Consider the following 17,010-nt stretch of genomic DNA (forward strand, 5'->3'; position numbering starts at 1 on the left):
ATTGGTTTTAAATTACTATATATGCAACATTAACCATTAAGATATTTGTATTATGTGCTATTTTTCGCGTCACCAAATTTTATAGTTGTTTTTTTTGTTGCTGCTGCTATTAGAGAGTAGATGTTAAATAGGTTGTCAGTTTATATGTAATCCTGATTTTATCTTCACACATAAAATTGAAATTTTGCTTGCTCTACAGTTAGTTTACACTGAACGTTTTTATTTTTATTTTTAAATTTTTGAAGAACCAAAGGGCGACAGAATGTATCATGCTGGAACTAATGTAATACAAATTTATTCATTAAAAACGTTAAGAAAATTGTTCATGCGTTAATATTTCCTCCAGGGCAAGTTTAGAAAAGTTTGGGACGAGTTTCACAGCCGTCATGATTGAAATTCCTGGGTAATTTATTTTCTTTAGCCCGAGGCTCTTGGGAAAGCATTAAGCAGGGGAATTTACGGCATTTACAAACACAAACTGCCAAATAAAACTGACCATTAGGGGAGTTTTTTTTTCTTTTAATTGGAAATTTAATAATTTAATGCAATTCTTTTTTTCCCCTTTACAAATATAAAACGTAACACACTGTTATCTTGCAGAAGCAGCTTCATTTGGGTTGCCTGGGGGTTAGAGAGGCAAAGATACTGCATATGGCAATGAAAAAACACACAGTGTAAGAGAGAAAAGAATTGAAGATTCAAGTAAAAACAAACTCCTGGCAATTTTTGGAAATTAAGACACATGTTGGCTTTTTCACCCTGGTGAGAGGAATGCAGATCCTCATAAAAGATGGTTTGATCAATGAAATCAAACCATCTGTAAACTCAGTTTTTGGGATAAACGACACTTTATTTAAAAATATTTTTGTAACACTATATATAAACCCTGACATATATTTAAATAAAAAAAATTACACTATTTCTAAGTGAAATCAAAATTAATAATAGCGTTAACAATAAATTATTACATTCCATATGTGCTAAACATCCGAGCTGTTTCTAATATGATCTGAAGATCTGTGTTTTTCTGATCCTTAAACTATGGTGCCATCTTGTGGACGAGTCTGGTAACAGCAGCTGTATCTGCCTTACGGTCCGGATTCCTCTACAGCCTTTTATGTCTGTGTGTGGATCTGAAAGAGACTTCCTAGTTATAAACCACTTGTACAGGTTAAAAAAAGAGTTCAAATCACGCCCACCTACGGCATCCACTGCTGTACCAGCTACAAAATGGTGCGCACCCAAATGACTCATGACAAAACTTTGCCTGGTAAACAATGGCAACAAAGTTTCAGTTGTAAACCTTATCCTTAAAAACACTGTGACTTTCTAAAACAGATTTTACAAGTCACCCAAGTGTAATTTTTCTTCCGCGTTTTCCCGGAATACGCCCACCTATCATAGCCACGCCCACTAGAGCACCTGAGCAGAAAGAAAAAGACGTCTTATCGGAATCAGACTTCCTGATGTTGGATGTTTTACATTTTTCTACCATCATGATTATCAGGAAACCCATTTTCATAGCTTTTATCCTCCACTTATGTATTTCTGAGATAGAAAACAAGGGTGAGTGATATTTCAATTGTTTGTTTTTTGGGTTCGTTTTGAAAAAGAAAAGTCGCTTTAATTCTGTATTTCTCTTAGACCGATCGGGTCATAGAAGTATTTTTAATTGACCTCAGATTTATTGACAGGCCAGCTTCTGGAAGTATGTTCTACTTTAATCGTGTTGTTTTATTTAACAGAACAAAAGGATATTGATTGAAATGTTACCTAATTCAATTGTTCTGGGTGTGTGCTCGGATTGCTTGTAGATTCCTTTTTCAGCATTTGCTATTCAAAGTGTTCCTTCGCAGCAGTATTTTTGCATTGTTTCCTTTCCACCTCCAGAAGATTTCAGTGGGTTTACATCAAAACTGCCCAAATACTCCATTGTAAAGCCACAAGTGATCAACAACAGGTGGACAAGGAGTCTCAATCGGACCTCACAGACGGAAGAGGTAGTAGGTTCCTGGCGTTATAAATGTTCTTTAACTTCCTTTTATCTGAGTTAGTATAATTACGTGATTATTTTTGTTTGTTTGTGTTGTGTTCATATAGGCATATGGAGATAAAGTATCTTACACGCTGATGATCAACAACAAAGAGCATATTCTCCATCTGGAAAAGAACAGGTAGGAACTCATCATCACTGACATTGAAGGCGATAGAGGTTCATCTTAATAAAATCAAAACTTTTAAGTTATTGCAGTGATCCAGTTAAGAGTAATGCTACAATCCTACTTACAGTAGAGAAAGTGATTTGTTTTAAGTGTGTATGTCGAAGTATGATTATGGCTTGTACATAATCTAAACTCAATTATTTGCATCCTGGCAGTTCTTCCTTCCACTGAACTTTCCAAAAGTCTGAGCATTCTCAGAGTTCTTTAACTGTTTATTGTTCTAAGCAACTGAAATTTGTGTGTTTGATTAGCTGTGAGCCAGATTTTCAAAACAAATAAGCAAAAAAACCCAAAACAAAAACATGGAACACTTTTTAAGTTTAACTGCAGAACTAAGTTACATTTTGGATGATATCACAATTTTTTAAGATCCACTGGTAATTTTTAATCTTCAAAATGAAACATTTATTTTTTTTTCTCTTCTACTCAGAGGATTTTTACACCCAAATTTTGTCCAGTATTCTCGTGAGGCCAGCGGTAACTACAATACCTCATATCCAAGACAACATGTGAGTTTCCTGATTGGCCGTTCGTCCTTAAAAGAACTGCTTTAAGAAAAAAAAAAAGTGTTAAATTACATTATTCTAAATTTTCAGGTGAACTGCTACTACCATGGGTCGGTGGAGGGATACGAAGGTTCAGTGGTTGCGCTCAGCACGTGCTCCGGCCTCAGGTTTCTACCTTTGCTTGGATTATTGGCATGCAGAACATTTTACATTCCAGTTGGAGTTTATTTATTTCAGGAACTTAATTAATTAATTACAAAAGCACATCTTCAATCCTTTATTTTTGTTTTCTGCTTACAGTTATTGAAAACGTGATCTTTGTGATTTGTATATTTCATCAGACCAACAAAAGAAAAAAGAAATTCCAGAAACGTGAACTTAATGAGTTGTACATTTCTTGCCTGCTTAAAGGTTGTTATTTTAAAAAGCTTTTTTATTCTCACATCTTGTGACCAGCCTCCCTTTTTCTGTTGATAAGAAGCTCCAAAAATAAAACAAAATAAAATGAGACTGGCGACTCTGGAAAGATCATCAAACTTTCAAAAGTATTTGTTTTTTTATTTCTATTTTGTAAAATGCTATTTTGAAAATCATTTATGCCCCTCCTAAACATTTGTTACAGCAGTCAGATCCAATCACTGATCACAGAGCTGCTTTTTGCAGTTTTCCACTGGTATTTTGACGATGTATTTTTGTTGATGAGCTCCACATTTCTGAGGAGAAATCACCCTAAGCTTTAGCTCCCTCCAAACATTCTCTGTCACATTCAGGTTGGGACTCTAAAATTATAATAACCAAGACGTTATTATGACTCTAAGCCTGAAGTTTGAGAAAAATGTGTTCTAACTGCAACCCAACTCTCTGTTTTTGCAATATCATGCAGCCATTCCCTGGAGTTCATTGCTACCGATCCATTTTTATTTGATTGCTGAGCCGCTGAACTTCCATGGTACCGCTCTATATCATTCCTTTAGCCTGCTGTGCTCTACGTCTCCACAGGGGTGTGATCCTCCTTGAAAACGAGACGTTTGGACTGGAGCCCGTTCCGGCGTCCACCACCAACGAGCACGCTCTCTACCTCCTGAAGGACTCTCATTCTGAGCCAGTCACCTGCGGGGTCGTTGGTGAAGCAACATCGACACCCAACTATGAACCCTTTGAGCCTGCCCAGTCCATGACTTCTCTCCTAAGGGTCCGTTCTACATCTAAATGTTTAGAGTGTAAAATGGAGACTTTTCTGTCTAAATCCTTTTCCTTTGACTCATTTTTGTCTCAACAGAGAAAACGCGCTTTACCTCAAACCAGTTACATAGAGTTGGTGCTGGTCGTCGATAACCTCAGGGTGAGTGTTTGTGATTTACTTTTCGTTTTATCAGTAAAATACATCCTGATTTAACCAATGAACTGGTCTGTCGTGATGAAGACACGGCTGACTTAAATGGCTCTCCTTTAGCGATAGGGTGAGAAGCTCAGTCTTTCAGGAGGGACTCGGTGTAGAGCCGCTGCTCCTCCATGTCAAGAGGAGCCAGTTGAGGTGGCTCAAGTATCTGGTTAGGATGCTTCCTGGACACCTTGGTGTTCCAGACACGTCCCTTAGTAAGTGGACTCAACCCATGTGTGCTGAAGCAGAGAGACATCGAAAAGTTTTAGGATACCGACCCTTGAGGATTGGAGCTGGAGACCACTGGCTTAGAGAATAATTGTTGAAAAAAAAATGTTTGAGTATTGAGACTGAGACTTTTTTTATTTTTATTTTTTTTTTACTTGGATGCACCAGATTAAGGGATCCAATAATCTCGATGTCCTATTCTTCTGAAGGTTTATGGGTTATAGTCAAGCTACTACCAGAGCTGCACCCAGATCCTGCTTGTCTTCTTCTCAATTTAGCTACCAAATCAGCAACGTCACTGCAGAACTTGTTGGATCTGAGTTCAGGAGCAACAGGTTGTGAGGGATGAGAAATCCTATGAACAATGAGGACTAAAGTCCGGGGATTATTGTGGCTTTTATTGATTATGTCAGAAAGTCAACATAACTTATTTGCTCAAAGGTGATCTTTCACTTTCAGAGTTCAGAGGGAACTTTGGTCTCTCTAGATAGGCCCTGATAAGAATTAGTCATAACTACAACAACCACTACAGAGACATTCCTTTAAATCAGCGGTCTGAAACTCTAGTTCATAATTGTTGGTGTCCTGCAACTGGTAGCATCTGTTCAATATTCTATAGTTTCTAACCTATTAATGTAGATACATTACATGTTAATAAATGTGTCCCCACTAACAAAATACATTGTAATTTTTAACAAGACGTTATTTGAATAATTTTCAAGTGATACACCATAACCTTAAGCTTAATAAATGCATTTAAATGAAAAATTATGTGCTTTCTTTGGCCACTACTATATAATGTATAAAGTTTGTCAGTAAAGAAGGTTGTTTACTTTTTAAACTTCGAAAATCTCTTACAAAAATCTTTCTCGCCGTTTGCTAAACGCTTACCTTCATCTGTCATCTTTTCACCTTCTCCATCAGAAAGTTTGATCTTAGTGTAACATTTCACTAAGAAATAATACTTTGGCAGTCATCAATCTTCTTGTAACATATTGAACTTTTAAACATTGCAATTATGTGACTCAGAGCTATGCTACAAGGCTGAATCAAGTGATTATGCACGTTTATTTTATTGTTGAGAATGTGGTTTGTTTTTGTAAACATTTGACCTTTTTTAACAGTATAATTACAAGCAACAAAATGAAACGGCAGTCAGAGAGGAGATGGTGCAAATGGCAAACCTCTTGGACGGGGTGAGAGTTTCTGCTGTGTTTGTAGATATCTTTGTTATTCTTCAATTGCTTTTGCACAGGCTCTAGTATCTTTACAATCTTCAAACTAAGAATTGCCTCAATTGTACCGATAATCGCTGATGCTAACATAAATCGGCCTCTCTTTTTTTCTTTTTTTCTTTTAGTACTACAAACCGCTCAATATCCGAGTTGTGCTTGTGGGCCTGGAGATTTTTAAGCAAAGTAATCCTTTCAGTGTGGACGGCTCTGCTGGACAGGTGCTGGGAGAGTTTGTTAAATGGAGGAAGAGCACGCTGTTGCCAAAGATCAGGCACGACATCGGTCAGCTCATTGTGTAAGTAGCATTCGTCTGTTTTTATTTAGCAGAACAAACCATTAACTTAGGTTTCTGTCTGTGCTTGAGGTTGTTAGAGAAGACTTTAACCTTGTTTATTTCTCCATGTGACTGCCAGCGGTCGGTCGGGGTCATACGGCGGTGGCGTTTTGGGCATGGCCTATGTTGGCACCGTCTGCTCCGTTGCGAGCTCTGGAGGAATTAACGTGGTAGGTTCTGTTTTAACCTCGAACGCCTGCTGACACAACGGTGCTTTGACACAATAAGCTTTTACAGGAAATCTGACACGGTATGCTTTATTAATGGGGGACTGCTGACTGTCTCAAGCTCTAAGTGACACACCGGCGAAACAGGTCTGACTGGAATGCCTCTAACCTCCATGGCAAACCTTCTTTCTTTAGGTTGCCACATTCTTTAGATGCTTTTGGCACTCTGATTTACAAATGGCTGCGTGTGTATTTATAGCTGCTGTAGAAAGTAGAAAGTAACATCTATAAACTCTTTGTTTGATGTAAAGAGTTGGAGTCAAAATGCAAAAACTACCTTTAAAAACTAAGTACACCCACTGACTCAGTGGCTGGTGGTTTATCTGCAGAACAACACAAATTTATTTTGATAACACCTTATCAGTTTAACATGCCATTATGAAGGAATATTTTTCCAGTCTTGACTTGCATGCTTTTAGGTTTTTAGAACTGTTTGCATCTATTTTGCACAACTTGCTTGAGGTTTTGTTGCAACCTCTTCAGTCAAGTTCGGATTAGTGAGTGCAGTGCCTCGGCTTTTTATTTATTTAGCGATTTTGCTTTAGGTTGCTGCTTTTGTTTGCTTTCCGCTTCACAGCTTTATTTTGGTAAGATTTCATCTGATTGATGAGTGTCTTCACTTTTCAGAGTGGAGTGCTTTGGTTTACTAAGGATCTTGTGACTGCTTAAAATAATTTTAGTTGCGACTCCAAAACTAGCCCATATCATTAACCTTCCACCACCATGCTAGACCATTAATATGCTGTGTTTATGCCTATTTATTGCTCTGGGTATTATGCCACTTAAACAAAGCTTTGATTTCATGTTTTAGAGAAAATTTCTTAAGTTTAATACATTTTATTATATACAAAGTTAGAAACTTAGTTGAGTTGCCATTTTTGCATTATAATAAACCTCTTTTTTTTTTTTGCTTTAACACAGATAAAAAATAAAATCCAGTACTTATTTGGAGCAAATTTGTTAGGCAGGCTTCAAACTTGCTGGCATCCATAAACCTTTCTTATCTGATGCATGATTACATAGTCATTTTTAAGCTTTTAACCTTTGGACCTGTTTCCTTGGACAGAGCAGAGACCTAGTTAATGCTCTTCAAAATCATAAAGACAAGAAGTTATGTATTGCAGATGCATGCTGACCTACATAAACCAGAAAATAGCTGCAAGAAAATATCTACTTGCCTGATCAACTGAAAGTGACAAACTGAGCTGCATGAGGACAGAAATGTATATTGTTACGAAGTGCAGTGAAGGTGATGGGAAGGGAGGTCAAAAAACTGTCAAAACATTGCTGACTGTGTAGCAAAAAGTAGGTCCTCTGGTCACTCAATGTCCATTACATTTATTTATTTCAAGGCTTTTTCACATCTTTACAAAAAGAGACCACAGTCATGGAAGGAACCGTACTTGATGTTTTCTATTTGTGCTGTTTTAACTTGCAAAACAGTGCTATGCACCTTTAACTTCAACTCCTGTTTCACTATTATTAAGATATGCTGTTTATAACCTGTTTTCAATGTGATCATTTTCATTGTACTTAAGAGTTTCGCACTTAACATGGATGCTGTTGGATGTCCTCTACCTGTGAATTATTTTTTCCTACTATTATTAGTCAGACATGGCGTTATAGGCATGCCTAGAATCGTAAACATTACCAAAACCTGGCAACTGCCAAAACAATGGCTTTTATTCAACTGGCTAAAAAAAATACCTTTGCTTAGTAAAATCCAGTTGTTCTCAGTTCCTATGGAAGCAGTAAAATTAACTGTTCTACACCAAGTACAGTTTTAGCTTAGCTTTCCTTAACAAATGAACTTGTATATTATTTTAAATCATATTTACTCAATTTTAAGGACTATGCAAGATCTAGATGTGTTTTTATCATGAAATGCAAAATCTTAAAAGCATAAACCTTTGCCAGCTCTCTTGCCATGGTTGTATGTTTAAAAACAGATCTTTTCTTTTTTTTAGCTAAATACCACGCTTTGTTTTCACAGTACAGCAATGACAACTTGAATTTTGTTTCCACTGTGGTGGCCCATGAGATGGGCCATAACCTGGGCATGAATCACGACTCCAGTGGCTGCGCCTGTAACGGAAAGAGCTGCATCATGTCAGCGGGAGCCGGGTAAAACATTATCCACCTATTGTATTCTATATCCATATTTCTTTCGTAGTTTTTCATTAAAACAACATAGAAGCTTTTTGACATTACTTTTGTTTCACTCTAGCCCGCTTTGTTTGTTTAATGCTGTTACTTTGTAGCGGTGCCGTCCAGTTCAGTAAATGCAGCGAGCAGGACTTTGAGTCTTTGATTGTCCGCGGGGGAGGCGTGTGTCTTAGAAATCAACCTTCGGCATCAGACGTGATTGGCACCGCTGAATGTGGCAACGGACGCCTGGACAAAGGAGAGGAATGCGACTGTGGCACAAAAGAGGTAAAGAAGTTAGAAAATTGGGTAACGCTACATTTGACGGGTTGTGAATAAGACTGACATGACCAATAATGATCATATGTAATAAATATGTCATAATAGTAGTCATAATAATGTCGTTAAGTGTTATTACACTGTCAAAAACGTTAAAACAGTAATTATTTCTCCCTACCTGAAATAAAGCGGAACAAGTAGGACGAACAATAAAGATTTAATTAAGCTTTAAAAATAGTCATTAACAATTCCTCTTTCATCAAGTTGAACAAGTATCACCATTTATGACGATGTCATTAAGAGTTATTACAGTGTCATTAACATTATCTCTTACCTACATAATTTTTAAAGTGTAATCGGTAATACTTTTATAACAAATTTATGACAAATCATGATTTCTTGGTTAATGTCAAGTTGTCATAATGAAGACATTTTGAATATTGTCAACTTTGTATTAAAAGTGTCATGATTTACCGAATGACTCTTTATGACACCAGTCATAAATATTCATAAAGACTCCTTCATGTTCATGACAGGTGTTATGTCATGTTTATAACAGTGTCATGTCAGTCTTATTCACACCCTGTCAAATAAAGTGTTACCAAAAATTGTTCTTTGTTTTTGTTGGATTTCTGGACTTTGCAAACTGGCGCACAGAAGCTTTAGTGCCTACTGTGTGAATCTGACACAGAAACTGTGTCGATGTCGCCTTTTTGTGGACAATAATTCGCACATCAAAGTACATCACTGAATGAAATTTAACTGAAGTAAGTAGTAGTTTATAGGTCAGAGTTAGGCCTCCTCCTGACCTATAAAACACTAGTTAGGAGTTAAAAATCAACCAGAACATGGACAGTATTTCCAGGTTCTTGAAGATATGTTCAGGGTTGTATCACAAACAAAGTTCCCATACTGTCTAAGCATGCTCAAAACCTCTACAGGGATCTGATTAGGTATCTTGTTGGCAGCATGTTTTTTCCAAGCATGGCATAGAGGAGTTTGATAACAGCAGTAGATTGTGTAGTTGGGCTCCTGCCAGTGCTTGAACAATTAGTGTGCTGGCAGCACTTTCAAGTAATAATTCACTGTGACAGCCAGAGGCAAGTCACACCTTGCCTCTGCACTGGCTTCAACCAGAAAAGATCTTCTCAAGCAACAGCAATGAAAGACCTCAACCTTCAATAGGAGTGCCGTACTTGGATGCCTTGCACAGAAATCCCTGTGCCCTGGCCGTGGTGTGTAAAAGGGCTTCCGCCTGAGGAGAACTGTGCACACCTCCAAATTGCACATAGGCTGGTTACTGGGATACTAAAGGATGGTATTTGTTTTCCAGGCTGACATTTTGCCTGAAGAGTTACAAGATAAAATCCCTTTTTGTAGAGAAGCAGTGTGAGTGGAAGAAAACATTAATAACAAAATGCTATTGTAATTATAATTGTTGTGCCATTTAGAGTTTCAGAGCTCTCCTCTGAGTGACGTAGACTGACATTTGTTTTTTTGTTTTTTTTAAATGGCAGTAAAAAAAACACACACATTGTGCATGTTGCACGAATAATTCTGACCTCACCCGTCAAAGAATGTCTTTTTTCCCTATGTGAAGGGGCCCTCTTATAAAAAACGTAAACTCTGTATAGATGGGACAAGTCTGTATTTACAGACGATGTGAGTAAAACTCTGACTGAAAACACTGTTGTTGTTCTCTTTTTCACAAAGATGCTCATTGTGCTTTTGAAGCATCCTTCTTTGTCAGCTTAAGATTTTTAAGTCCCTGATTCTGATGCTGCTTCCCCATCAGATCATGACAGACATGTAGAAGAGATGTAGCGTTTTGCTACAAATACTGTAGGAACTAGTATATTTTACTCTCTCTTCTCACAAATGTCTGCAATTGTGTCTCGAGTCCAATCTAGTTATCTGGTTGGACAACCAAGATATGAGATATTTATACTCCTTTACCGTAACCACTTCCTCTTCCACGAGGGAAATGGTGTTTGACCTACTCCTACTTCTCCTTGTTTGTACAATCATCTCTTGTTTCGTTGACGTCTAAGACAAGAGGAATGTTTCCACTCAGGAAACAAAGAGGTCAAAAAGTTGTTTATACTCAAATTCTTGTCCGTCTGTGATTAGTCATCTGAGTATTTCTGCTGACCAGTGGACTTAGATTTGTTATGCAATTCGAATGTGCACAGAGTGAAAAGGAATGATGAGAGTACAGTGCTCTGTGGTTCTCCTGTGCTGCTGACACACTGATTGTGTTTTGGAGAATCTGACATTGCAAAAGTGTTCCTTGCTTTTAATGTTGACTTTAAGTTGCTGCTCTGCCAACATTTCCCAACAATTCCTTATGTCACTTCCTTTCTTCCTGTAATGTTAACTTTAAGTTACTGTTCTACACTCCCCAATAACTCCCTCTGCCCCTCCCTGAAGGCTTTTTTTCCCCTCGTTAAGCAGTTTTTTCAGGTCTCAGGTGATCCAGGCTTTGCACCTTTAAAATATAGTTAAAAAAAGTAAATGTGAAAAATATGTATCAAGGCAACTCTGTTTAAACATTTTAAAAAGGAGTTCCCTAATGAACCTTTAGAAAACCACTGTTGAAGTTTCCAAAAACATATAAGTGAGGTATATATTTTTAATTGTTTTTAAAAAATTTTGTTATCATTGTATGCTATGTATTGTATGGGGATCGATAAAGTATTGTCTGTCTGTCTGTCTGTCTGTCTGTCTGTCTGTCTTGTCCACTGTTCTTTTATTTGAGATGTTCTTATTGTGTGCATGTTTCAGAGTTAAAACAGTTCATTTTGGATGTATAATGTGCTGTTATAGTTTGTTCCCTTTTTATTTCACACAGGAATGTAAGAACGAGTGCTGTGATGCTGCCACCTGCAAACTGACTCGTGGTTCCTCTTGTGCTCATGGTTACTGCTGTGAGAAGTGTCAGGTCTGCAAACCCTTTCAGTACAGGTGAAATTTCATCCCTTTTGCCTTCGCCATGTCAAAGCGATTATTTTTACTTCCCTGTCTCTGGTAGTTCAAAGTGGCTGGAACTCAGTGCAGAAAGTCAGCCGACGTCTGCGATCTTCCGGAGTATTGTAATGGCAAAAGTGGATTTTGTCCTGAAAACTTTTACATCATGGATGGACTGCCATGCAAAAACGATGCAGCCTATTGCTACGAAGGACACTGCCAGACGTACGATTACCAGTGTTTACAACTGTTTGGATCGGGTATGTTCTGTTGTGATCATTCGAGAAATCCATTTGGTTTATGCTGTTACTTGTTTCGATCTAATATTATTTTTGTAACGAATTAAAATGATTGACGTATGTTTTGCTCTCTTGTTTAGTAACTTAATCTCTTCTCTTGCTGCTCATATTTGATACTTTCCTTTTTGAACAGGTGCAAAAAAAGCAGATGATATTTGCTTTGAATATGAAAATGTAAAGGGCAACGTGTTTGGGAACTGTGGCATCACCAGCAATGGAGGCTACATAAAATGTACCGTGGCGTAAGTACTTACACTTCAAAAGTTTCAGGTGTGGGTCAGTAAATTAAAATATAATCCAAAAAATGGTCTTTTCAGCACCATAATTCAAAATCTGCCACATGCAACACATTAAAATGATGTTTACTGTGCATAGACATACCGAAAGACATACTGGTACGTCATTTCTTGTCATGACTTGCTGCATCAGTGCGGCACATGTTCCAAAAGGAATCAGCTTGTGCGTGATCAGGAGGCCTGGGCTGCTTTCATAGCAGCTTAGCTCATGTGTATATTTGGGCTAGTGTCTCATCTTTTCCTAGATTTTGTTTTTTTTAGGTAATTAGAGATTCCACAGACATTAAAGCAGGGATTTGGTACAGGTAACATTGTGGGAAAGTCGTAAGTATTGCTGAAAAATGAAAACCTCATTGACCTGAAGCTTCCCGGCAGACGGAAGCATGAAGTTCGTCAGGCAGACCTGCACTAACAGATGACAGGAACTTGCAAAAGAAACTTAAAGCTAGACTTTATGCAACTCCACTCAGCAGTCAATCTCTGGAGCCTTGACTTCTACATAAAATCCAAACTTTACTTCCCTCTTAAAAAAGAGAACCTTAAACTACAGAGCAACAGCTGAGATTTTCTTTTCCTCCCACCGCCCACGTAAAGCACATCTGACGTCTGGTGAAGCAGACACACAGGAACTGTGAAAGCCCATGCTTTGGATACTTGTGAAGCACTGATTGCTTCTTTAGGAATGACTGCTTTGAGGCTTACCCTCCCTGTGAAGGTGCTATGGAAATTATTAACAAAAAGGGTAGAGAAACTGATAAGAAATGAGAAAGATCAATCTTTGCCTTTAAATGTTTTATTTCGAAGGCCTGAAGCGGTCGAAGACTCTGTCACTGAAGGCAGACGAGTAGAGAAGAGCCCAGCGGCACAGCTGCATACATTTCGGTTAAAACCACATCCTGTTTTGACTCACACACATATTGGAAAAGTAGCAACAAAGGGGAAAACTTAATAAAAACAGCTTAACTTGCATAGACACCCACTTTAAGCCTTCCTTGAACTCTGTGATTGTCACGTACGTTATCTGATGCACATGCTTCCTGCACTACGTGTGCTTAGAAAACCGCTTGCGTACATACGAAGTGAAACAGACACGCCTATGAAAATAAAAAATGCAGGTATATGTACTAATTTTTTCACTTCAAAGGGTATCGGGTTTTTTGTAGGCCATAAAATTTTTTTTTTAAAAATTTTTTTTTTTTTTTTTTTTATTGGCCTTAACTATTCATTTATGTGGAAATCGAGATATTTGTTTTTATCAGCTGGCTATTGATATCTGTAAAAAGAATTGCATTTTTATTTTAATTACCGAGATGCAAGTGAACTGCAAATCTTGAAGAAAATAGAAATAAAGTGGCATCTAGTTGAATTTAAAAATGTATATACTTTGCAGTAATAGTAGTATCTCTTTTATAGGAATGCCAAATGTGGAAAGGTGCAGTGCACTAATGTGGATTTAAACAACCACCCTGCTGGTGCCCAAATCAGCATTGACATAGTTCAGGGATCCAAATGTATCAATGCAGACTTCAACCTTGGAACCGACGTTCTGGATCCGGCTTATGTTAACCCCGGCAGTCCGTGTGACAATGGAAAGGTGAGCCAATAATATTTACAATGTTCTGTTGAGGAGACGGAAGTGAAACGGCAGATTAAGTTTGACTGGATGTTTTCGATCCTCTACTTTAGACCTGCGTGGACTTCAAGTGTGTGAACGCGTCAGTTCTGGACCCAAAGCTGGACTGCGATGCACAGACCACCTGCAGTGGACGAGGAGTAAAACAAGCCTTTAACTTTTTGTAAACTCTTTTATCAGTCAATATTGAAATGCCAGACACTTCACTGGCTGTTTTTCATTCATCCAGGTGTGCAACGATCAGGGACACTGCCACTGTGACAACGGTTGGGCTCCACCCAACTGCAACAAAGCAGGCCGAGGTGGCAGCATCGACAGCGGTCCTGCCATGATAGGTACATTTAAATTCTTTAAATGTGCACACAAAGTTGTAGAATTACAACCTGCACAGAGTTTTAGTCTAAACTTTGTTTGGGAATGATTATCATAACTGTTTTGGTTTATTATTAATTGATTTCAACTGGATGTTGATCAACTACTAATCTTAATTGGGTTTGAAAACAAGAATTTAGTTCACATGTTGCCAAATTTGTAAAATGAATCTCACATCGATGTAGAGAAACCCAACACGTTTGTTAGTTCATTTAAATTGGTTGGTTTCTTGGTACTGATCTATCTTTTAGGCATAATCCACAGAACTTGGTCTTTGCATAAGCAGCGTTGGCCTACTTTAACTTTCCTGAAATCATTTAGGAAGTGTTTGTGATCCATGAGAATTTGGACATGTTTGTGTTTTTTTTTCCTCCTTTGGTATCAGTGGCAGCATGATACCACAGGGTGATGCTACCACCACCATGCTTGAGAGTTTGATCATAAAATGTTTCTTGAAAAAGGATTTGGCATGTATATGTGGGTAGCTTATCAATTATAGTTGAGGTTGATGATTTTCAGAACGAGTTTTCTTCTTTTTGGGTGGCCAGCAGTCCATGGTGGACAATAGTGTTCAGGGAATTTTATTGGTAGTTCTTTTTCCCCACACATCCTAACCAATTTTCCATCAAATAGTTTTATGTCAATAGTTGAAGCTGGATCTGCCGTTAGCAGAATAATTCTCAAAACTGATTTTGAAGTAAATAAAGAAGAATAGGTTTGAATTTCTTCTCAGTTGTATTGATAGTTTGTGCTCCGTATTTACTGCTCTGATTTTTAAGAAAATCAATTCAAGTGAATTCTAGAAATTCAACAAAGAGTAGTCACATATCAAGCCATAATTATGCCAGGAGTTGGTTAATGGTTGTAAGTTGTATCTTAAAAATGGGAAATGCATGATGAATCCAAACTTGTTCTTTAAAAATGCATTGCAGTTTTTTAGTTTTTGGATGTTTATGAATATTTTTAAAAGCACATCAACAGATTGATTTACTTATTCTCCAAAATGAGTGAATTACACATATAAGGAAACCTGTAAGTGGTGTTTAGCAGATGTCAGTTATTAAGTTCATATTTGTTGCTTGTCGCATTTCTTGGCGAATCATCTCTGAGAGCAATGTTGTCTCAGATTACTCCCTCAGGAACGGGCTGTTGATCTTCTTCCTGTTGATTGTCCCTCTTCTCGTCGCTGCCATTCTGGTGCTGCTCTACGTGTTCAAAAGGGATTCCCTAGACATCTGCTTGAAACGAAGAAAAAAGTAAAATAAAGAAAATGTCTAACTTACAACACGCATTCATATAGTCTTTTAAAATGTGCATGTTTTTGAGAAAAATCTTTCCTGCTTTTGTTTAAAGAACACGCAGTACAGGAAACAGAAATGCAAATGCACCAACAAATGGTAACGTTCAAACAGATGTGACAATTCAGCCTCCAAGACAAGTTCCACCTGAAAGGGTAAATTTACATGTCAAAGTAGTCACAGCAGCAGCTTTATTATTATTATTATTTTTATTTAAAAGACATTTGTCAGAAATAATGTTTCAGTTCATATCTTCCTGTTTTGCTTTTTGTTTTAGACATATCTAAACTGGATATTTCTTGTTTTCTTTTTGTGTGTTTCTGTATTTAACTCCAGCCTCCAGTTCCAACAGTGACCTCTGTTCCCATTTCAGGGTATGCATTTTATTTTTCAAAACATATGTAATATCTGTGAACCTGTTTTTTATTAATTTTGTATTAATTCAGTTATGTTTTATCAAGTTTATAATTCACAAAAAAAAAATCATCTCAAGGCTTTTTACAAAGCAAAATAACTAAAATATATAATCAAATCAGTGCAGATTCAAATGTATTTAAGTTCATTCCAACTTTGCTCCAGTTAATGCAGTTTAATCAAATTTAGTTTATAATTCCAGTTGGTAAAATTAAAAGTTTTCGATCTATGGAAGAATACAAAACAACACGGATTAATTAAAGCCTTTCATTGCACAACTTACAGCTTTAACTGAGCCCAAATATGCTGTCAGTTTCAGGTATGGAGAAGTGGATTACTGGTCCCAGGAAGCAAACGAGGCTCCTTCCCGACCTCCAGCTCCAGTTCAGGGCCCAGGAGTGCCAAGGCCGATCCCCGTGAAAGACATTAGTTCATAAAGTGAACTAATGCTCACTTTATGTCAGGGACGCTGTGAGTGTATGAGTGTGTTTCACAAAAAGAGACTGTTTTAAATCACTGTGACAATGAGACACTCACTGGGACTTGTATGCACTCTAAAGCTGACTGTAGTTTTTGTATTTGTGGTGTTGGATGCACCTTGTAAGTATCGGAGTGGGTGGGTTTTATTCGGTCTTTATCACTTTGTGTTAAATCAGCCACATAAATTGTCTATACAAAAAAAAAGAAATATTTTTAGGGATTTCCTTCCAACTTATTTTTAAAAGGTTGTTAGTTTTGAGTGTTGATATTGTAATATAGCCCGGAAGATTGTAATGAAGTTAGTTCAAATATATTTTACACATATGAGCTTCTCATGATCCACATTTTGGTCAGTCATAATTTTTGAAGACACGATGCGCTGAAATAAAAACATGAAAGTTATTTTGATATTGATTTTAATGAAATAAAAGATGCTTGGTATCTATTTCAATCAGATTTATGTTTTCTTTGAATGTGCATTTATATCATGTTTACATATGTTTCAGGTTATTTCTTAAACTACAGCTGCATTTCATTAATGATTTATCAGTGCATGTAATTAAGCTTATGAAGTGAAACTCATGTAATCATAACACACAAGATACATTTATGTATGTACACACTGTATGTTTCTTTCTGTTCATTTTGTTGACGTTGGCTTACTTTCAGTAAAAACCCCAAATTCAGTTTTCTC

At 37.2% G+C, this 17,010-nt stretch overlaps 1 protein-coding gene across 2 annotated transcripts; it reads left to right on the forward strand.

The window, feature by feature from the left end:
- Positions 1 to 1,301: 1,301 nt before the first annotated feature.
- On the forward strand, positions 1,302 to 17,002 carry adam9b (ADAM metallopeptidase domain 9b). Of its 2 annotated transcripts, none has more exons than XM_015019011.1 (22): positions 1,302 to 1,566; positions 1,894 to 2,000; positions 2,101 to 2,174; positions 2,653 to 2,731; positions 2,819 to 2,895; positions 3,728 to 3,920; positions 4,008 to 4,070; positions 5,462 to 5,533; positions 5,698 to 5,867; positions 5,986 to 6,076; positions 8,127 to 8,257; positions 8,395 to 8,566; positions 11,409 to 11,498; positions 11,589 to 11,784; positions 11,957 to 12,065; positions 13,533 to 13,713; positions 13,806 to 13,892; positions 13,982 to 14,087; positions 15,251 to 15,380; positions 15,478 to 15,577; positions 15,759 to 15,796; positions 16,150 to 17,002. In XM_015019011.1, the coding sequence occupies exons 1-22, from the start codon at positions 1,467 to 1,469 to the stop codon at positions 16,271 to 16,273; spliced, it is 2,490 nt and encodes an 829-aa protein (XP_014874497.1). In that variant the 5' UTR covers positions 1,302 to 1,466; the 3' UTR covers positions 16,274 to 17,002. The 2 variants fall into 2 exon arrangements, with proteins under 2 accessions (XP_014874497.1, XP_014874496.1); XM_015019010.1 differs by having other exon boundaries at positions 1,303 to 1,566; positions 1,891 to 2,000.
- Positions 17,003 to 17,010: the final 8 nt, after the last annotated feature.

The sequence above is a fragment of the Poecilia latipinna genome, unplaced genomic scaffold (genome assembly GCF_001443285.1).
Source record: "Poecilia latipinna isolate Pla-1442-1.1 unplaced genomic scaffold, P_latipinna-1.0 Scaffold2357, whole genome shotgun sequence".
NCBI lineage: Eukaryota > Metazoa > Chordata > Actinopteri > Cyprinodontiformes > Poeciliidae > Poecilia > Poecilia latipinna.